Here is a 24337-nt window from a genome sequence, read left to right on the forward strand (position 1 = left end):
CTTTAGTCCTTTAGGCAAACATTAAATAAAAAAAAAAGAATCCAAACTACCTGAACTGACATTAAATTTAATAAAATTGAATTGAGAAATGATGTGCAAAATGCCATGTGTAATTATTCATTTCTAGTGTCTGAAACATGGTAAGGACTTCTAAGTGCTAAATAAAGGAATGGATGAATCCAAATTCGTTGAGGAAAGACCATACGATTAAGCGAGTACTGGGAATTAAGGAGCAACTTCTACGTTAATGCATGATTTGTAGGCAGAAATGAATGCTTTGATAAAGTTTAATGCGTATTAAATATAAAGCACTGAAGTTTCATATAATTGCATTGATGATACAAAATCCCATTTATACAGCTAACATTATATTAATCATTTTCCCGTTGCCTGAATAATAGAAATGTGAGTAATTTAAATTGGAACTTTTAAAATTTTGAGCTCTTTATTAAAAAGCACAAGAATCGACACATTACTGGAAGAATTTAATACTTCAATTATAATCTGTAACTAATGATCACAGCAAAGAAATAAATTGAAGATAAATGAAACAACATAATATCTACAGAAACAAAAATATATTTACGTACAATCTTACCTGGATCCATTTATCTGGAATTGCCATGGCTAATCGATAGTCAAAACCAACCCCTCCCTGGGAAATTGGAGAACACAGAGCTGGCATTCCTGATACATCCTAAAACAAAGTACATCAGCACTATCAGTTCATACTGATCAAACTTTTAGTAAATATTCTGACATTAAATTCCAGGCCAAAAAAGGAAAGCAATAATAGGGGCATACGTTTTGGGAGAATTTTGTTAATGTAATTATAAAATTGGATAAAATTGTGATAGCATATCACATTTCCCATAAGACTTTTGTTTAATGTTTTCACTCCAGGCCAACTTAAATCTCATGAGGCTATTTTTTTTCTTTTCCTAGTATCAGCTAAAGCAGGGGTCCCCAACCTATGATGAGTTGTATAATTATTTCATACAATGTAATAATAATAGAAATAAAGTGTATAATAAATGTAATACATTTGAATCATCCTGAAACCATCCCCGCCCTACCATTCCATGGAAAAACTGTCTTCCATGAAAATGGTCCCTGGTGCTAAAAAGGTTCGGGACTGTTGACCTAGAGAACTCAAAATAGTAAAACCATTATTGCTAAAACATAGTTTCTTAGACTTATTTTTGAACTACTGTAAAAATTTTTATTACTTATTGCTTTCGCCAAACACAAAATACATGTGGCATATATGTGGTATATTTGTTCTCTCCATATACAGCACTGACATGAAGTATATTTTTGTGAGTACTAGCTTTTGATGAAATGGAAAGCAGAGCTAGTACATTAAAAGTGAAGCAATAAGATGCCTTCCATTATTGTAGGTTACACTTGGAAGGGGTCTTTGAGTTTAGCTAGCGGGTCCTCTTCATTTAGCAGATATAGTAACAGAGTCTTAATGAGCTGAAGAGGTCTCTAAAGATAAGTTTTTTCCTGGTAGAGCTAGGACTCAGATATCAAGCCTTTTAACAGAGTGTCTTTCTACTTTCTCGTGTTACCATCAGAATATCAGTAATCAAATAAATAAAATTAATCAGCCAGATAAATGGATTTTAAAAATTGGTGTCAGGACCCAGATGCAACAAAAGATATTAATAAAACAACTATAGCAAAATATGAGCTAAATAATTCTAAGTCTACAATATCTTTCAAATAAATCCTTTTCCTTTGCTCCATTTCCACAGCCACAATCTTATTTAATCTTCATTACTGCTTGCTTAGACTGTATGTTTCTGAACAGAATTCTCCATCTTGAGTATCTCTTCATGCTAACTGCTGTCAAATTAATATCTTGTGAGACAATCTGCTCCTATCACTGCCCTTCAATAGATTTCAATAGCCAATAATTGAAAAATCAAATTCTTTAGCTTAAGATTCAACAATTATCCACTAAGCATTTATTATATCATTTACAATTCAATTATCTGCATCCTCACTTGCTGTTAGAATGTAAGATTCAAGAGGGAAGGGATTTGTTATTGTTGTTCACTGATATACCCCGAGAATCTAGAACAGAACACTAGCACTTGGCACAAAGCAGGTACTCAGTAAATATTTGCTGAGTGAATAAGTGAGATTCTCTGAGGGATTTAAAAATAAATAAGACATAATATCTGAATTCCAGAGGTTCATAAACTATGACCGAAATAAATATGCACACATGAAATGACAATGCAATGCATCTGTGATAATTAACTAAAGTGCACAGAAAATGAAATGGAGAGACATCTTTCCTGCGGGGAGTGCGTAGGGATGGTATTATGGAAGAAGCAGCATTTGAGCTAAGTCTCAGAGATCTTATGCTATGTGTCACCATCATTTCCTACTATTTCATTTCAAGTAATAAATACTTTGGCCACTTTGAAATATTTACTTTTCCCTGTGTTTGTCACAAGCTTTTTTACATGTGTCATTGCACAAAGTGTTCCTTGGATTATTATCCTTACTTCCTGTAAAAAGCTACCACATAGTATAAGCTCTCTGAGACTTAGCTCAAATGCTTCTTCTTCCATCATACCATCCCCAAACTCTGCCCACAGAAAAGCTAAAAAAAAAAAAAAAAAGAAGTATATGACCTCTCTGGACTCCCAAAATAATTATTATTTTCTTATGGAAGAAAGGTATAAGTAAATATAGTATATAGTAGAATATATTCATAAGAAAATAAAATATTTATCAATAATATGTTATTTCTGAATAGTTCTCTATAAAGTGGAAAAAAGATGGTCCACAGAAAAGAACCTATTTTAAAAAGTTATATTTATCAAAATATTAATATCAGTTGCATTTCCACAAATATGATAGGTATTCAGTTCATTCATTATAAGCATTGGCTGAGTACATCAAGCACCATATTAGGCACTAGAATTAGAGATACAATGTCTTCTTAAAAGAGAGCCATAAGCTCAAACAGTCGAGAATGGTGATGGTCTGGTATTAAATATCAAGATAAGTTTGTGGGGGGGAAGTAAATTTGCAACTAAAGGACACAGGGAGCATTGTAGGGGGGAAGAGTATGCGTTTAACCCTCGCTTGGGTGAGGCAAAGACATAAAGTGTAACAATAATGTTTGTACCCTCATAATACCCTAAAATAAAAAAAAAAGAAAGAAAACATTAAAGTATGTTCTATATTTAGTCTAAATGTTGTTTTAGGAAATAGAATCTGCTAAGAAAAATATATGTACATCAATTGGTGTTGATTCCTAAATCTGAATTCTAGAAAGTTGCTCCATTAATGTAAATGAGTTATTTGCAGGCCTTTTTTGAAAGTAAAGAGTTAGTGACTAAGCTTTTAAATTTAAAGGGAAAAAAAAAAGGTAAATATATCCAGCAATCCCATTACCGGGGTATCTACCCAAAGGAAAAGGAGTCATTTTATCAAAAATACACCTGTACCCAAATGTTTATCGCAGCATAATTCACAATTGCTAATTGATGAGTGGATAAAGAAAAGGTTACACACACACACACACACACACACACACACACACACACACACACACGGAATACTACTCAGCCATAAAAAGGAATGAAATGAATAATGTTATTTGCAGCAACCTGGATGGAACTGGAGACCTATTATCCTAAGTGAAGTATCTTAGGAACAGAAAAATAAATACCATATGTTCTCACTAATACCTGGGAGCTAAAAATTGGGTATGCACGGTCATAAAATGGTGAGGACATTGGAAACTAAGAAGTGGGGAGGTTGTGAGGGGAGTGTATTGAGTGAGGGTCACAATAAAAGCCTTGATATCAGTATTACACAATTCATCCAAGTAACAAAAACACCTGTGCCCCCTTAATATTTTTAAATAAAAATTATTAAAAAAGGTAAATATAAAGGTCACCAAAATAAAGATACTCCAAATATAAAATAGTTGATACCTACTGAACAGCATATGAAAACAATTATATGTGTTTTGGATGAAATTAAAATATTTCTAATTTTTTAAAATCTAAAGAGCAATTATAACTATCCCAGAGGGAGAACAATTCAACCAAAAATATTTTTAATTTATATAGCAAATATAATCATGTAGAAAGGTGAATATATTCTAGCAAAAAAAGGTTTCAATTTCTATAATTATCATTATAAATAAATTCATATTTCTACTATAGGAATTTATTTAAAATTACATTACTTATTCATTACACCACATTCCTTTCCTTGAAAAAAAAGTTCACGAGGATCAATTCCACATTTTGAAGAGACTCCCACTAGACAGAAAAGTGATGCATTGAAATTGAAGTAGTTTTCAATTTAAGTAGAATAAATTGAAGACACATCTTGTTTTAAAAAAAAATCTAAAACCAAGTAATATAAAGTAGGTTAAAGTCTCAAAGTTTCATTGGTAGAAACACTGATAATCAGACAAGAGTTCCCTGGATGATGAAACTATTGAAATGAATGGAAAGATCAATGTAACAATTTTAAGTTTCATGTATTAAATAATTGCTTCTTTTTCTTCAATACCCACTTTTGATTTGTGCTATCACTAATTGTTTGTAGTAATTTGTCATATATAATATCTCTGCTTTGGATTGTCACAAATATAATTGATAAAATAATTAATTTTTTGATGTTTATCAGATAAAATTTAAATATATAAAAGCTAAAATAAAAGTTTAAAATACATTCTGATTGATGTTAAAAGACATTCTGCACATAAAGTATTAGCACAAGTATTAGTGAGACTTATATGCTCTGATCAAATGTAGGTAGGTAGAGTGTGTGAAATAGCACTAGTTGTCTAAATTGTATGACAGTTTTTTGTTTGATTGCTTCATAACTCTACATAAGAATTTATTTCAGAAATTTAGGGCCACTGCTCTATTCCCAGAAGTTATTTAGAAGGCAAAAGGCTTTAAGGGAGTAAAACTGTTCTCCTCTATCCAGAGACAAAGAAATCATACCACTTAGTTGGAGATTTTTGGTTAAAAATGATGAATAGAAAAAAAAGGCTATACAAATAATAAATACTACAGGAAGGAGAATCACTACTGCATTTCTTTTCAATGAACTAAATACCAACAATGTGAAAATACACCTTAATTATAACTCTTTTAAAGAATAGTCTTACTATTTTTATATGCCTAACACTACACTTTGTATAGAATAATTTTAACATGCTAAATTCAATTTTAATAATAATTTCTAGTCAGAGGACTCAGAAAACCAGGGGGATTTTAGAACTAAATCGAAATTAGCATAGCATTTAACAAACTTCTTAATTTATCACATTTATCATCAAGAGGGGAATTGTCAATTATGCATATACTGAATTATATCATTACAGTGCAGCTTTGGGACAGTTAATCATGAGCCTTCAGTAATCATGAATAACTAGTGAACATTTGGCAATCCAAGAGCAATAACATAAACAAGAAAGGTAATTGCATCAGAACAAGAAAGGCGTCAGAGAAGCTCATAGGCAGCAATCCATGCCATCTTTAATGATTAAACCAGAAAACAAAAAAATTAATAAATAAATGGACAGACGCACATTAATATTCAATTCTTTCTCTGCTGAAGGTCTCATGGCAGAAGGACCTGTCCACTGATTAGGATATTTTACTTTCTAACCACTGGCATTTTCTGTTTAACAATGGAATGCTGACAAGTAATTAGTAGTGTACATTATCTCCTAATAGGAAAACAGTGAATTCTAAATAATGTGCCACCCATACAAGATAGCTGCACTATAGTTAGGGTACAATTTCATTTATGTAATTATTAACAACATGAGATTAATTATTCAAACACTGTATGCTAACAAAATGTTCTATACTAAAGGGGGTCAGAGGGTAAGACATCATTATGGCTTTACCTCAGCTATTGTTATAGAATCTGGATACAACGTGTGAACCAAATGATTTGCCAACATGAGATAAATCAATGCATCTTCATCTACTTGGAGTCCAAAATATTCATTGTAATCACCTGAAAAACCTTGACCTAAAGAACAGAAAATAAACATGGATATATTATGTTAACATGCAAGACTTAACTATACACAAATGTACCCGCAAATTAGTTTATTGACATAAATTTTGTTACTGCAGCAAAGTGTGTAACAATGATGATGTTACCATCAGCAAATATACCATTTAATTTAGAAAAGTATTCCATGTCAACATTCAGAGTTTGGACAATCCTATAAATCACTTTTTTTGGGCCAAGAAAGAACACTTTGATTTAAAGATTTAATTTAAATTTAGTTAAATTTTATAGCCAAAAAATAAAATAAAGTGAAATGATACTGAAGGGAGTTTTAAATTTCAAATTTTCAATACATTTTCTGTCACATCGAGAAGATGTCAATGTTAGCTTCGATTAGATCCCTCTGAGTTAAAGTAAATATGAAAATCATAAAATTGAGTCATAATGTTTATATTATTTTAAATACGTGCTTCAACTTATGCAATATGGAGTTCCTATGACAAAGAAATTATAATATCCTCAAACTTCCTCCTACCTTCTCTTTTCCCAACTCATAATTTCAATTTTTTATAGTATATATCACTTATTGGGGTTATATCATTTACTTTCTAGTCTTTCAGCAATTTACTTTTATTTTTGTAATTAAATCAAATTAGCACTCAACACCAGCCTTTCCCCCCATTTCCCTATGTCTAAGTTCTTTTGATTCTTTTTTTTTTTCAGTTTGCTAGATTTTATCACTGAGGGATGTTTTCACGTATAATTATGGAAGTTTTATTCCTCAATTTTTTTTCATGTTCATACTTCAATGGCAATTCAACTACAAAGTTTCTTTCATTTTTTTGATATAGTCATCCCTTTTAAAATTTTAAAATATTTAATAGACACAAATTGCATATACTCAAGGAGTACAAGGTGATTTGATATAGGTATACACTGTGTACTGATTACTACACTAAATTAATACAGCCATCATCACCCCTAGTTACCATTTGTGTGTGCAGGGGGGTGAGGACACTTAAAATCTGCTCTCATCAAATTATAAGTAAACAATATAGTAGTATTTATTGTAGTCAGCATGCTGAAGTTTAGATCCCCAGAGTTTATTCAACTTATAACTGAAAGTCTATATCCTTTGACCAACATTTCCCTTTTCCTCTACCCTTTAGCCCCTGGCAACTATCATTCAACTAGCACATTCTTGAGTTACACTTTGTTTCCATAAGAATTTTGTAGACATTGCTTCTGACAATAGAATAACATGAGTCCAGTCATTTTTTCCACCTATGCAGGTAAATTCCTTTTTTTTCCTAGATATCATGTGATGAATTGCTCTTTATTACTGAATTTATAAATTAAACACTGTGTCTTGATATTAATCATTTAATCTCAATTTTTCTGGTATATGATGTACTCTTTTGCTGTGAAGTTTCAGGCTTTTTTTTTTCTCTCATTCCAAGGCAGGAAAACATTTTAGTAACTCAGAATGTTTTTCTTTACCATTTATTGGACTCTCTATTCACAAAAAGCATTTCAGTTAATTTTTCCAACACCGCAGATTTACTGGAATATACTCCACCCTTAGTGAGGAAGTTTCTGCACACGCAGTTGGTTAAATCTAGGAGAGGATCTTTCTTGACTTTTGCCAGGCTTGCCTTTGCATGTCCTACATCAGTTTCTCCCCAGACTGGAGGATGGATATCAATGAAACCTGTTTTGTCTTGCAGATTCAACCTCTTTCCTACAAACATTTCATGAGGGTTGCATAATTATTAATATTAAATAGTAAGTAGTGGCACATTTGGAATCTTTAGCTTCTTTCCTTGGCAGAGACTTTTCAGGATTTACAGTCTAAAGTTTTTCTTCATTTCTTGATTGGTTGTTGCTGGTGAATATTTGCCCATTAAAAAATAATAATAATTAATTGCTCGTATGTTATCTATTGAGGGATTAGTGTTCTGTGATTCCACTTCTTTGCACAACTTTTGGACTGAAAATCTTCATATTTTTAATTTACAAATTAATTTATAATTGAATTTTAACTGAGTAAATCTATATGTAAAATATCTATTTTCTACAATGGATAATATGCAGAAACCCACACATTCACAAATGTCCTCATTTATTATTTTTAACAAATTTTCATTGCAAATGCTGTGATGTTCATATCCTGAGGGTGTTGTAATAGATGATTTCCTCAAAATAATTTTATAGAAAGCTATATATTAATGAAAGCATATTATTAATTAGATACATTTCAAAGGAAATGATTATCTTTTTTTTACTTATAAAATGTATTTATAGGCTGGGCGCGGTGGCTCACACCTGTAATCCTAGCATTCTGGGAGGCCGAGGAGGGTGGATTGTTTGAGCTCAGGAGTTCAAGACCAGCCTGAGCAAGAGCGAGACCCCGTCTCTACCAAAAATATAAAGAAATTACTTGGACAGCTAAAAATATATAGAAAAAATTAGCTGGGCATGGTGGCGCATGCCTGTAGTCCCAGCTACCCGGGAGGCTGAGGCAGGAGGATCCCTTGAGCCCAGGAGTTTGAGGTTGCTGTGAGCGAGGCTGACGCCACCGCACTCTAGCCCAGGCAACACCGTGAGACTCTGTCTCAAAAAAAAAAAAAAAAATATATATATATATATTTATACTCTACCTTTTGCCAAAAAGGGATAAGAAATGACTACACAGAACACATATACAATGGAACTAATAAAAGTCAAGCCACCGATAACGGTCATTGCAGTTTCTGTAACTGGCCCCCAAACCTGGCTATAATCTTCCAATAAAACATAAAATAAAATAAATTAAAATCATTAGTTTCATCTGTAATGTGTCAAGTTACCTACCTATTCCATGGTGATGATAGAGCATGGATGTAACACCATCAAAACGAAATCCATCAAAGCCATATTCTTCCAGCCACCATCTTATGTTTGACAGAAGGAATCTTAAAACTTCCCAGCTAAAATATTAAAGAAATATGCATTTAAGTACAATGTAAGTAGTGTTTTCCTTAATCGTTATACATGGTTTGCTAAGAGTATTAATTAAAATTGAAATCTCTATCTCAAGAGTCATGATGTTCAGGAAACATATCATATAAAAACCAGAAAACTAGCAACGAATATGTCATTCTTTTGGTAAAACTCATTGTAAAAGAAAAAAATCACTAAATTTCTATCCAAGAAAATTCAGGGAAAAATATGTAACAGGAACCCCCAAAGCTGGGATTCTGTCTTGTTCAATGCTGTGTCCAGTCAGTGATTATTACATAATAGCGTAAAACACAGTGTCAAATAATAGTGTCAAAAATAAATCTGTTATGTATCTCTGAATTTTTATCAAGATTTTTCATGTAATATAGCCATAGTTATGTGATTTTTTCCTTTCAAGAAATATATTTTCATTATCAGTAGAAAAAGTACCTTTGATAATTGCTTAAAATATTTTTATGCTATAATTTCAAACAGATATAATTCAGAATAAAAAATAAAAGATTAAAAAAACTTAAAATTAACCACATGGTAAGCAATATTACATTTACTAGACTGTTGTTTTGTGGAGGTAAAAAAAGAAAACCTAATTACCAAAAAACACATATTTAATAAAGTAGAAACTTTTATAAGTTAAAGAGCTCTACATTCATAAAAACAGAAGAAAAACAAAGAACTGTATAACTCAATTAAAAACACCACACGAAACAAGTCTATTTTGGACAATTGAAAAAAGGGCATCATCAATTAGTATTTTCTTTAGTCATATAGTTATGGTTGAGTTCTCTATCTTATTATAACTGTGGTTTTAAGACTTTTATACCTCATTTAGTTTAATGACGAAGCTATAAGAGCATACACAAATCTTTATCCCAGTTAAAATTTATTTTTTAAACCTTCCATATATTAAAGAATGATCTGATGTAAGTGTAGATTAAGTCATCACAATCAACTTTGGAATTATAAATCCAAACATTGGGGAAAGAGTAGTGCTGTTGGTATTTAACTGCTTTAAATAAGTTACTTTGAGTTTTGAAAACTTATCAAAAGTTTAAAAAAAATCCAAGAAGTCTAGTAGATAAAAAGGGGAGCAGGAGGGTCAAGATTTTTAGATTAAGCAACGAAGAAGGTAGAATTCGCATATATTTCTATTAATGCACATTCATTCACAGTTTAAGGGGAAAGTTCTGTTTCATGAAAAGAAAGCAATATAAATAAGGAAGTTTTCTACAACTGTACAAGATCAAAATTACTCTATTTTGTATAGGAATTTCTTATTACTATACTTTTTAAAAAGTTAGAAGGCTCTTGGATTCACGGCAAAATTGAAAGGAAAGTACGAAGAGTTCCCATGTAACCCCTGTCCCCACACATACGTCTTTATTTTTTTAAACAAGTTTGCTATATGAGAATTTCAGAAAGAAGACATGAATAAAATTTCACATCAATAATCCTTTGAAAACAATGTTTTGAAAAGGATATAAATACTTTTCTAATTTGGCCATTTGACTAACAATGTACATTTTATTTCTAAAAAGTAAATTGAAAGATATTTTTACTCAAAAATTCCTAGAATAGGAACAAACTTGTTTAAATACTAAATATCTTGGGTAGATATATAAAGATATGAATATGTAACCCAGAGATCACAAACTGTCCCTGGACCTTATCTGACATGCTCTAATGTTTTACCGGGCTTACAGAATATATATTTTTTAATTTCAGAAAATTACTGGGGTACAAATGCTTTGGTTCCATAAATTGCCTTAGTACTACCAAAGGCAGAGCTACAAGCATGTCCAACGCCTAAACAGCACACGCTGCACCCGTTAGGTGTGTGTTTACCCATCCCCTCCTCCCAGCCCCCACCTGCCTGACACCTGATGAATGTTACTTCCCATATGTGCACATAAGTGTTGATCAATTAGTACCAATTTAATGGTGAGTACATGTAGTGTTTGTTTTTCCATTCTTGTGATATTTCATTTGGAAGAATGGGCTCCAGCTCCAACCAGGATAATAGAAGAGGTGGTTCACTATTTTTTTATGGCTGAGTTGTGCTCCATGTTAAACATATACCACATTTTATGAATCCACTCATGTATTGATGGGCACTTGGGTTGTTTCCACATCTTTGCAATTGTGTATTGTGCTGCTATAAACATTCTAGTGCAGTTGTTTTTTTTTTTATAGAATGTCTTTTTTCCCTTTGGGTAAATACCCATTAATGGGATAGCTGGATCAAATGGTAGATCTACTTTTAGTTTTTTGAGATATCTCTATATTAATTTCCACAGAGGTTGTACTAGTTTGCAGTCCCACCAGCAGTGTATGAATATTTCTATCTCTCCACATCCACACCAGCATTTGTTGTTTTGGGACTTTTTGATAAAAGCCATTCTCACTGGAATGAAGTAATATCTCATTGTGGTTTTGATTTGCATTTCCCTGATGATTAGAGATGTTGAGTATTTTTTCATACGTTTGTTGGCCATTAGTCTACCTCCTTTTGAAAAGTTTCTGTTCATGTCCTTTGCCCACTTTTTAATGGGGTTGTTTGATTTTTTCTTGCTGGTTTTAAATTTTTACTTTGAATTCCTGCAGATGGAACAGGTACTTTCTAGCTCTTCCCAGTCCCAGCCTCCACATTTTCTTATGGCAATCCTATTTACTCATTTGTACACCAGTTTGGACTTGTGGACATTAACTGTCAATCTCTAACACAAATATCTACCAAAGATAAAAGAAATGATCCCAGGATACTGCAATTCAGTGAAAAACACAAGAGAGAGATGATGTGAATTTAATCATTGAAAAGAAAGCTTTTCTCATTTTCACACATTTGATTAAAAGAAAAGTTAATAATAGCCCTAACTGATTCCTGTTACTATAATATTTAATCTATTCTCTTCTTGACCAGAAGTAGTAATAACACTGTGTTTAAGATATTAAAAGAGAGAAATACATTGGGGTGTAACTATGTGAGCAGACAGATTCTTGGCAAGGATGAGCAAAAAAACACATTTTTGTGATAATCAGCAAAGATTATCCATTATAGTGACAATAGAGCATTTAATTAAGATGTTCTAATGGGTTGAAAATATTAAGTTCTATTCTTTAAATCTCTGAAATACTCAAATTGAAACATTATCTAAAAAATATAAACAATATGAAAAATCACAAGATTAAATTGATAGGAATAAATCAAATTTCTAATGCTTCAAAATAATTTCTTTTATTATATTTTATGAATCATTAATGAAACAAAATAGACAAAATTTTACAGGAGGTAAACTATGTATAACAAAATCAGTAAAGAACAAAAATCTAGAAAGTTCTATTTTTTAACAAACTCTGAAGACACAAATTCAGGAAAAAAAAACAGATCTAAAATTCTAAAGTTACTAGAAAAAGTTAAAAATATTAATTCTTTTGTTAAATATATTTTCTTAAAACTAGATTATTAAGAATAGTTAAGCAAAAATAACTAGCCTCATAAAGATAACAGTTTGTAAACAACTAGCCTTTGTTGTATAAGAAAAACATGAACTATCAGTACAGGAAATAGGGAAAAACAGACTCATAAAATATGTTCCTAATATTTCTGTGGTCCAAAGTTTGTGCTAGTTATCATCTTACTGTGATAAATCTACATAAATTAATTCACGCTTTGTAAACTCAGTGACCTGATGAAACTAATTTTAAAACACAGATTGATTGTCCTGAGGTTAGTAAAATCAGGGCTTTAGTAGAGATCTGCCAAGACAGAGAACCAGAAAGGCCGAGGTCTGAGTCTATAAAATAACCATATCACACACATATGAGTAGTTGCATGGACACAATCCAGAACTTAAAACTCAAATATAGAAGGTTATAGTGTTACTGTGTCATTGGAAAAAAATATGGAGCTTATTCTCTTTTTCTTACAATATGTACACATCCAACTTGATATAGACAATGAAATTAATTATTACACAAACATAATTTTCTCAGATCACTGAACTCAAATTACAAGAGGAAAGCTGTTCCAGGGGTCCTCAAGGCCACCTCCAGTTTCAGTAATTTACTAGGGCACTTACAGGATTCAGCATATAGTTTTTACCCATGGCTAAGACTTATTACCCCCAAAGGATATAAAGCAAAATCATCAAGGGAAAATGTGCATGTGATGAAGTTTGGAGGAATCTAGGCGCAAACTTCAAAGATCCCTCTCCTGGTGGAGTCACACAGGATACACTAATTCCTCCAGCAAAAATTTGTCACACTTGTGAAATGTCTTCTCAGGATACTCATTAGAGACTCCATTCCCAGGGTTTTACTGGGGGCTTTTGACCAGGACCACCCTCTGCCTTAGTACATGTCAAAATCCAAACTGTCAGAAGGAAAGCAAGTGTTCAGCATAATTACATTGTTTTTACAAAGAATTTAGGCACCATGAGCCACTGTCATCAGTCCTAGGAATAGCAAGAAGCCTCTTGAAATCTAAGTTCCCAGCCACTAACCAAGAGCCAATATTGCAGGCAGGCATTTATTTCTAAGGGGAGCAGTCTTAGTCACGCTATGTTAAGTTTTTTGCACAAAAGCAGAACATAATTTTTATTATGTAATTATAAAACACTTAGTAAATGTTGCTGTTGAAAAAATTTCTTCTCAAGTAATTTTATCTCAGAGATACCCAGACCTCAAGACCAAGTGGAAGATTCTTAAATACATAATAATAATTTAAACATGTAAAGACATACAGCTGAGGTACTCTGTTTTGCACCCTACACTCTAGCAGTCATATCGATCAGGAAAACGTTAATCTCACATGTGAATGATCTAGTTCACTGAATCTAAGATTTGCCTTTTAAACAGAACACCAGAACAAGCTTAAGGAATATCTCACCAGTGAAAATACTGATTTCTCAAAGATGTTCAATACTAATTTTACTCTCACAATTTTCAAATTCAGCACTCATAAATTCCACTTTTCCTTCTTTGGAGGAGTTGATAGGAAGAGGAGTCATGGTGCATTCCAAACTATAGCTGAATTAGAAATATTGCTTGATGTGCTCTTTAGTAATAAATGAACTGAATCACCTCAGCTGAATGGTTTGCCTTGAGTCAGAGTATGAAAATGTCTGGCAAAGGGTATAATAAAAAACGCAATTTACCTTTTCTACCTCAAAATGTCATCAGACAGCCCATAATACAACTGATATACCCAGTTGATTAGAGTCTCAGAAAAACATAGAGCAGAATTTAAGAGCAAAGTTTTACTTTGGTACATTTCAACAGACAAGTCAGGACTTAGATTTGAAGATTACTCTATTGACATAGGCTTTTAAAGCCTGTCTTTACAAACCATTAGGAAACAGCCTAGTTTCTGAACAATTGGAGGACCTAGATACTAACTTTTAGAACGTGATGACAAAAAATAGATACCTCATTGGTCATAATGAATGTGTAGGACAAGTAATGTATTTAGTTATTAGCTTTATATCCTAAATTAATCAACACATAAATTAGAAACTGATACTATGCCATCCGTATTGCCCACAATTTATTAGCTCCATTTTATTTTTATGAAGCAGAAACAAAATCTCTAAACTCCAGAAAAAAATAAAATACAGCTGACTTTTTTGTGAATCATAAACCACTAAAAATGTTTAAATGACAGGTATTTAATATAGAAACTGAATACATTGATGGATAATATATACATTTAAGAATTTCCAGCAATAAAAATAATCAGGACTATAATTGGTTTAGATGTCTGAAATATTCAACCTGTAATCAAGTAATGAGGATTTATTAAGGAAATGTTGTCACATACAGATAATTCCAATATTAAGATTTTTAGAAAATATCCCTAAAATAAAAAACTGATTGCATCACATTGTGTCAATGAACTTTATAATGAAATAAAACATAACCAAATTTTCTTGGCAAGCAAGTATAATCAGATATAGTGACATTTATTTAATGAAGTTACATTTTGTAATCTAAGCCTATTTGTCTAATGTTCTATTTATTTGCTGTCCAGAATAGCCTCTGAGATTTTCAAAATAAACAACTGAGATCACTGGATGTTACTAAACCTACTAATATTGTATATTAATAAATTGGAGACATTACTAAACAGTACTTATATACCAGAAATATGATGTATTCCAACAATGAATACAATTTATATTTAAACAAATGTTTAAAATTTGTTTATCATTTAATAGTAACTCCCTTTGATTGATCTGTTACTGTATATCAAACACTGGTAATCACATTATATACATTATTCCATTTAATCTTCTTTTGGGAGGGTAGAAAAATTATCTTCCATTTTACAGTATAGAAAACTGAGGCTTAGAGAAGTTAAATAACTTGCCCAAATTCATACAACTAATACGATCACATTTTAGAGTTATGGATATGTGGGATTTATGGGGTTTTAAAATATCGTTATACAAAGGAAATTGCCAAAAACAAGAATTAATTTAAATATGGTCATGCTGAATGTGGTAATATAAAACTGTACTTAAGAGGTGAGGTTTCGGACTCAAAAAGTTGAGTTGAACCTTTACCTATTACCTGAATGACCCTGAGCATTTTATTTAACTTTTCTAAACCTCAGTTTCTTAAACCACAAAACATACATATCGCTGCTTTGTTAAATGAGATTACGTGATGTGTGAAGTCTGGAAGCTAGTAGACACTATCAATTCGAATCCCTTTTTCTTTCCTATATGATATCATATTTCTTTCTATTCTACTCCAGTCAGCCCACTAAAAGCTAGGTCTCTTTGTGGGAACGTATCCAAATATACATTAGAAAGGTATATATGATTCAGCAAAGGCAGTACAACTTTGGTCACTGAAGGAGTGATGGTTAAGATTAAAATATGACCAATAGTGGCCCCAAAATGCTATTTTCCTTGATTTCTCTCCCCTAGAACACAAATGTGCGCACAAGCGCACGCGTGCACACACATACACACACACACACATATACACACACCCCTTATTTCTTAAAGAACTAGATGCTTCTATTTTTTTCACCTTGCCCTACCTCAATTCCTATGTAGCTGGTTTTCCCCAGTTCATCTCCTCTCTACAATGCTTGTCCATCTTTTCTCTCAGAGTACATTGTTGCATGTTAAAAATAACTTCTTTAGTTTTCTCCTAAATATCTACATCTTTATATACACTGTAAGAGGGTTTTCCTTGAATATTGCCCTAAAGTATGAATTATTCTATGATGATAGTGAAAGAAAATACTATTATGGTCTATGAAAAATGAGTAGCCTGTAAAATCATAATTATTTTGGTCTGGAAAAGAAAATTAGTTCCCAGATGCTCCACAACATCTTCCCGTGGAATCTCTGGTAGGTTCTAGTACTTTTCCCTCGGAATTATATACAATGTTTGTTGGTTTGTTTGTTTGTTTTTTCTTTTTCCTCTAAAACTTTTTCTTCTTTCTGAGATGATCTGGCAGCTAGTCTTTCTAGACAGCTATCGCAGGAATACATTTTTATTACCATCTATCAGTTCACTAGTATAGTCTTTAACATAGGATTGCCTTTAAAAATTGATTCAACATGGTCAACACAATCAGATTTTGTTGAAAGATTTCTATTAAATTATTCATCTGTCTTAGTTCAAGCTGCTATAACAAATTACCATAGACTGGGTGGATTATAAACAATTTATTCCTCATGGTTCTGGAGAATAGAAGCCCAAAATCAGGGTACCAGCATGGTGGGTTTCTGGTGAGGGCCATCTTCCAGGTTGCAGACTGCCCACTTCTCACTATATATTCACTCACTATATAAGGTAAAAAGATAGAGGAATGGAGCTTTCTGGGGTCTCTTTTCTAAGGGCACTGATCCCATTCATGGTGGTGAAGCTCTCGCCAAATTCTCCCCCTCCCAATACCATCATATTACGGCTTAGAATTTCAACATATGAATTCTGGCGAGACAGACACATTCAGAAACAAAAAGATGAGGGCAAGAAAAAATAAAGATGAACATTTTTCTTTATGTGATAATTTTATGTGATTGACACACCTTCTCACATAATGCTTAACTATTCTTTCCTGCTTTAATCACATTTCTCCAGAATTTTTCTCTTTAAAGAGAATAGCTTTGAGACAATTTTTCCAGCAATATGCACTTCAAGGAAATTGCCACCTGATACTCTCTGTATCAAGACTCAGTCTTCTTGGCCAACTGGTGCTCCAATTGTGGCCCTCTTCCACACACACTCTGTTCGCTCTCTGTCTTGAGCATCCATTCCTTCCCTCCTTACTCTCTGTGGCTCCTCTATCCCTAAACTAACTCACTATATATTCTCTTTTTCTTTTCCCTTTCTAACCTCCTCTCTTCTCTCCCTTTTCTTTTTCTAGCCTCTCTTCCTTCTTAATCTTGATGCAGAAGCAATAGTGACAGCCTGTCAAATTATACTAGCTAATCATATTTAGAAATGATTTTTCAATCATAAAGATATTAGGTACTCTGATTTGATGCATTTTATGAGAAAATTAAATCATACCTCACTTAGTGAAAATTATCTAAGCATTTGTAATGTACAAAGAAGTAGCATTGAATTAGGATTTGAGAAAATAGTATTCTGGCCAATTTTGAAAAAATCAGTATAAACACATAATTGATCCCTCTGATCCCCCTCAGTGTGATAATTTTAGAAAAGGGTGTACTGGGATTATTTGATCTTCATCTAATTTTATATACTCTCATAAACTTAAATTTAAACTGAAAGATTAATTCAAAATAAAAACTTCTCTGAGTTTTAGAATACAGACTAAATAATTTCAATCATTTCACTATATGCTAACAGAATCCAGACCCAAAGGTTTATGACATTACATGATTTGGGCAATAATAGAGTTATAAATGACCTGAGAAAATGAACACCCACACTCAAAAACAAAACCATACCCAACCAGCACCCACCCCCAAATCAAATATATGTAAGAATCATTTGCCATTTCTCTCCCATCCAAACTCTATTCATTATTGAAAGCCCAATGCAAGGTTCACAAAATCTTCCTGAACGCTTCTTACATGAATGCCAAGTGAGAGACAATAGGAGATAAACTGGTTTATGCAAGTAAGTCCTATTTTTCTAAAGTAACCATAAAAATCTATGTGGTAGGAACCATATCCTATACCTTTTCTTTATTACTTTTAAACAAATTGACATAAACTGCATTATTAGTAACATACATAGAAAGCTAAGAAACTTACATAATAAAAATTAACATTATTTTTGAAATTCAACATTTAACTCTGAAGCAGTAAAAATAAATAAATTAATATATATTTATTTAAGAAATACCATTTTCAGGGTCATTGAAATAAGAACTGGAAATTAAGAACAACAAAACGCTTTACTTCACTAAAATAAATGAAACATAAGCAATGATTATGATACTTGGGATACCTACAAAAGTGGTATTTTCATGAAGAAAAGTAAATAAATTATTTAGTTGGAACATTTCAAATAAAAGATTATTCCCTTTCCTATCGCCCTCCACTATTTAAAATTCCTCCTTAGGGATATTTTATGACATGTTTATCACTATGAGAAGTAAAAATGATTAAACTCTTTGCTAATCATATTTCCTTATTAATGCACAAATTTGCTTATTAGAAGTTTTAACACACATGGGCATACATACAACCATATACCTCAATTTTTATAAAATAAAAAAAAAATAATATAGCTGGCCTCTAGTAAGTTCAGATTGACCTGAATGTATAGCCTACATTGGAATAAAAATGCTTATGATTAAATATTGAAAATTTCCCCAAATGTTATACAAATCTCTGGTGACGAAAACAAAAGGAAGAAACCACAAAAACATCAGTATCCTTAAGGAATCATCAACTTCTTTTTGTTTGCTCCAGTTATAAATTTTGCATTTGCAGATTGCTGCCTAGATTTTCAAAGGGTTCTGCAATGATTAATTTAACAATCTACCCTTATTGCTGTGATATAGCCAAAAACTTTTACATATCTATAATTTATAATGTCTGTATAAAGGATAGATTAGTGAGCAAAATAGAACTTCCAACATTCAGGCATGTTATTAACACAGAAGTAAGCAAGTGTCACCAAAATATGACTACTTAAGAACGTACTTCTCTAGCTTGGGTGCTTTATCCCTAAGGATATACAGAAATACACAGAAAAATGGTGCATACTTAGGACAGTCAATTTGACCTGCCTATTTCAAAGTTAAAAAAAAAGAATTTCTGAAAATTCTAATAAATACAAATATATACCGAATGCGTATTAAATGCCAGACCCTGCACTGAGTGCTTTGCATGAATTATTCCATGCAATTCCCACAATAACCCTCACAGGTGTGCATTATAATAGAGGTCAGCAAACTTTTTTGTACAGGGCTAGAAATAAATATTCTAGGCTTGGTGTGCCATGTAAGGTCTCATTATGCTGCAGTGACTCAACTCTGCTGTGGTGGGGAGAAAGAGGTCATAGATAATACGTAAGGGAATGGATGTGGCTACATTTCAATAAAACTTTATTCACAAAAACAGGCAGCGGCCATACTTGGCCCATAAGTCATATAGATTGCTGACCCCTGCAATTAAAATTCACATTTTAACAGTGTACATATGTGCTTTTACATGGCCACACAGCTGGCTAGTGGTGACCTCAGAATTTGAACTCACATCTCTTATTGCAGATCAAAGCTGCTAACTACCACGCATATCTGTCTCTGAACAGCAATTTAAAGAGCTATTTTATATACAATAAACAAATATATTCTGGAATAAAAGGCAAATTGATTTTTGTTTTGTAAAACATAAAAACAAAATATTAGAACAAATTTTGCACTTACAATATTAGGGATGCAGATCCTAGGAAATAAAAGCCTATGCTCCTCAGAATATCAAGATACCTGGTAAAAGTTAGAGGGGAATTTAACCTATGCTTTAAAAATGAGCTTTCTTTAAAAAGTCAAAAATTTTTAAAGCTCTATGGAATGTTTTAGGATTCTTCTTCATATACAATGCCAAAGCCACTCGCCCGGCATTATACATTGTCATCAATGTCCAGGCCCCTTGCAAATGTACACCATGCAGCCAGGTTAAGAATAACGATCTATGCTCAGGTTCAAATCCTGCCCAGGCGGAGTGACCCTGCTCTATTAAGCAACGTCCCATCACACTTGGAATAAAATTCAATCCACAGTCCACAGTCCTGGTTGCGAGGTCCCATATGATCTGGTCCCAGTCCAACTGCCCACTAAGGGCAGTACAATAGCTACAGTGGCTATTTTTCTGTTCCTGAAGCACAGTCAAGCTCACCTCAGCCATGTGTACTCCACACCAACTATTCCCTCTGCCTAGAATTTTCTGCCTGAGTACAGCCCCAGCTCCAATGTCAAACAGATTTCACTTAAAAATGATCTTTACGGGACTTGTCTGGATACCCACTTATTCTACCAACCATGTCCTCTAACTTCTGTTTTGCTTACCACATATGTGATATTATGATCTGTTTGTTTATTATTGGTTTTCTTTAAATTTTTCTCATTTATTTTCTATATAGCAATTATGTACCATTGCATTTGTTATCATTTTTAAGTTTATCATAGAGCAACATAAAATGTATAGATAAATGGGGTCATATATAAGAAGAGCCTACGGCTTAAGCAAGGAATGTTATACTCCTGTTCATCTATGATTAATTTTGTATTGTCCCCTCAAGTCCTTTAGAACTAAATTTACTTTTACCAAAATTAATTCTTGTTGTTAAAAACCACTAAATTGGATACTCACTGAATCTGATATTCTCTTTCAGAATATCAGCATGACACTATTCATACAACCACCAAGGATGTTCTGGATTAGTATTAAACTTTCCTATGCCAAACCACTGATTCCTACTGAGAAACTATGTAATCTAAACCATACAGGCTCCTCCTATGTAATCACTGGTTATGGGGTATGGCATATATCAGTACCTTTGCACAAGGAAGGAAAGTAAGGGGAAGCAATATCTAGTTAAATCCACTGTGATTCTTCAATTGAAAACTCTTCTTGAGAGACATTTTATTAAGAAATATAAACTCTGAATGTTATTATTTGATTAAATCAGGCATTCAGGAAAGCTGCTTATTTGGGTAGCACTATCTTTCTCCCTTTCAGAAAAGCCCTCCTGAATAACATTTTCACAACCTCTTTCAACCTTCACTAAAGGTCACTGAAAAAGGTTGCAATATTTGCTATTTCATTGACACGTAGAACTGTCATGGGAACACTTCCCACGACATTACTCAATGACCCCCAAAGAATGCACAACGTGAGACAATAACTGAGAGAGTCACGATATATCTGTTAACTCCTTAAGATGATTTCCTCTCGCCTTTGGCTGCTGGCAGTGTGCAGGCTGGGATAAAGAAATAACAGACAACAACCTTTTACTGAGAGTCCATATGTATCAAATGCTTCATCCATATAATCATATTTAATTTTCTCATTACACTTATGGTAGGGTGTAGGGAAGGCAAAATCTTTACCTTTACCTTCTTATGGTCTCCAGCTAGGTATAAAAATTAAATTGACATAAGACAGATTAACAGGAAAAGGACATACATATTTATGTAATATAAGTTTTACATGACATGAAAGCTTTCATGAGGAAATAAAGACCTAGAGAAGTGGCAAAACCCACATGCTTATATGTTGGATTTAACAAAGAATGCCAATTGTGGAAAAGTAACTAAAATAAATGGGGAGACTAAAGAAAGATAAAGGTTATTTAATAAGGTCTGTTTCTACAGAATTCTTTCATTTTGTCTCTGGTGATAATAATGTTTCCAGAATCTCTTGGGCAAATAAGTGAAGGATCGGGACACTTGTCTAGGTCTGTCCTTCCAACCTCAAAGCCAGAAAACTTTAAAGTCATATTTTATTCTCAGACACAGTAAATATACCAATGATTATAGCCTACGGCACTTTTCTACCTCTAAAATCTTATTTTCTAAAATGTTTTCTTCTTAGTTTTTTTGTTTGTTTTTTGCTTTCCCTTGTTATTTTATTTATTACTAATATATTAATATTAGTGAACTTAATAAATCTTTGGATACTATCACAGGCGGCTCACGGACTTGTACCAATCCCTCTAAAATTGCCTTTTCTAGAAGCCCACTTTTTCACAAATGTTTTCTTTTATTTATTACGATCACAACGCATTTCATTGTTGAGATTATTGATTGCTAATCGTCAAACCTACTTTGGAAAGAACTGTATAGCATTAGAATATTTTAAAGCAGATGTTAGTGATTGTAAAGATATAAATTGTCCACAAGAGAACCTCAAATAGCTCAAATTTGGCACTCCGAACTTATTACTAATATAAAAATGTTATTCAAATGCATTCACAGCCAGTTACACGAGGGATAAATGAGGAAAAAAGAGAAAAAGGGTATTAAAAAATCAATAAAGATACAAATGTGAGCAGAGAATGAAACAGCCACAAAAACAAGTGAAAATATCAAGAAAATGATGAATAATATACAAAAATTAGTATTGCTCTGAAGTATAAACTCTTCTCATCATTCAGTGACTTTTTCCAATTCTTACGATGTCACGTGTTACATGTCTGGACTATTGGTTCAAAATTGGCCTGCTTTTTCTCTGGAGCAACAACAGCGGTCCTAAGCCAGCAGAAGCATCTCTGTACTTTATGTTTCCACTCCTCCCCACACCACCGAAGGGTACAATTCCTTGACCTTTGATATAGCAAGTTAATCAAAGAATCATTTCAAAGATCCTTTGCTTTACAGACACTTGTTAATCTTTGGCAATAGTTTTAAAATAAACTGAAAAGTATCTCTTTTAAAGATGAAAGAGAGGTAGTAAGTCATTGAAGGCAAATGCATTTTCATGAATAAAATTTTGTCATGTTTATAGATAAAAGGCCTACATTTGTTTCTCATAAACACTTCATAAGGAAAGACCTCTTTGAAAGGTTATGATCTTATTAAAACAAGAAAGAAATAAAAATGATTGTGATTAATGGGGGGTGGCATATACATTTCTAATGTGGCTTTTCAGAAACAAAGGTTTGAATGTGGCCCAGAAACCTCAGAAGCCCCGTCATCCCAATGGCGGGCGGAAACGAAAATACAATAGCTTTCTGAAGCGCCAAGGCCTGTGGATAACACCAGTGACTGCAGGTGGCTCTACTTGAAAAGAACCGTATCACTTTCCTCTTCAGTGGTGGGCACTGTGTTCCACTGTGGGTCAGAGGTGACCAGGGTGCTTTCAAGTTCAGTTTTATAATTTTGGAGAACTGGATTGTGAGCACTGACAAGTTCCCAATTTAGCCTGTTAAAAACATAAAAGTTGTCTGCTTTCCCTCCTTTAACATAAACCTTCATTCACTAACTACAGCAGGACATTTAATCTAGTGACCTTCTTTTGAAATCCAATGTAAATTAAATGATTGATTTTAAGATTTTGACCAGATATATACTGAGGCTTAAAAAAAAAAAAAGTGGTCTTTATAGTACTCTTGATGGAGATTAAATCAGGTAAAAAAAAAATATTTTTTACTAAAGAGTGATTTTTTTTTTTTTGCCCTGTTACCTTGTATACAATTTATTTAGGAGTATAGAAGACAGAACACCACCAAATCTTAACACACAGGTATTTTGACACAATTGAACTTTTCAAGCATAAAACAGCAAACAAGGATGTGGTAAAAGCATTCCTACAGCAGGCACTGGCTAAGAAATTTTTGACTAAAATATAACATGAAAAGTCAGAACTCGTCTACTATAGTACATTCAGTTCAGAATGCCACATTTAAGGGGGATATAGACAAATTCAAGTTTGCTAATAAATAGGAATTCAAAACCACATAATGAAATAGGAAAACCAATAGGAGGAAAATGGAAATACACACTCCGGAAATAAAAGCAGCCCCAGGGTCTAACACTCAAAGCCACACTAGCTATCTAGAAAAGTGATTGACCTGCTTTGTGAGCTACTATGGGTTACAAATTGGTAGACAGATTTTTAACTCGATATTAAAGAAAAAAATCTAATGAAGAGAACTATCCAAACATGGAATGGGCTACCTCACTAGATGAATTTCAAACTACTGAAGACATTCAAGGACAACGTGAATTAGGAGTGATAAAGAAAAGACTAAACTATGATATTGAGGTCCTTTCAAAGCCTTGAGTCTGATTTTTCTAGGATGAGAACTGTCTGCAATGAGACAGCTTCCAGACTGATAAAGAGAGCATCTCAGAGTAAAATAAATACTAGCACAG

At 32.8% G+C, this 24337-nt stretch overlaps 1 protein-coding gene across 1 annotated transcript in view; it reads right to left on the reverse strand.

Annotated features, from left to right (window-relative positions):
* The window catches only part of GBE1 (glucan (1,4-alpha-), branching enzyme 1), a 278056-nt gene that overhangs the window by 81472 nt on the left and 172247 nt on the right, over window positions 1-24337 (reverse strand). The window contains exons 8-10 of the mRNA XM_012644745.1: window positions 8875-8990; window positions 5909-6036; window positions 599-697 (exon numbers count right to left, since the gene is read on the reverse strand). Coding sequence (XP_012500199.1) covers window positions 599-697; window positions 5909-6036; window positions 8875-8990 — 343 coding nt within the window. The remainder of the gene's footprint in view (window positions 1-598; window positions 698-5908; window positions 6037-8874; window positions 8991-24337) is intronic.

This window comes from Propithecus coquereli, unplaced genomic scaffold (assembly GCF_000956105.1).
Source record: "Propithecus coquereli isolate 6110/MARCELLA unplaced genomic scaffold, Pcoq_1.0 Scaffold219, whole genome shotgun sequence".
NCBI classification, from domain to species: domain Eukaryota; kingdom Metazoa; phylum Chordata; class Mammalia; order Primates; family Indriidae; genus Propithecus; species Propithecus coquereli.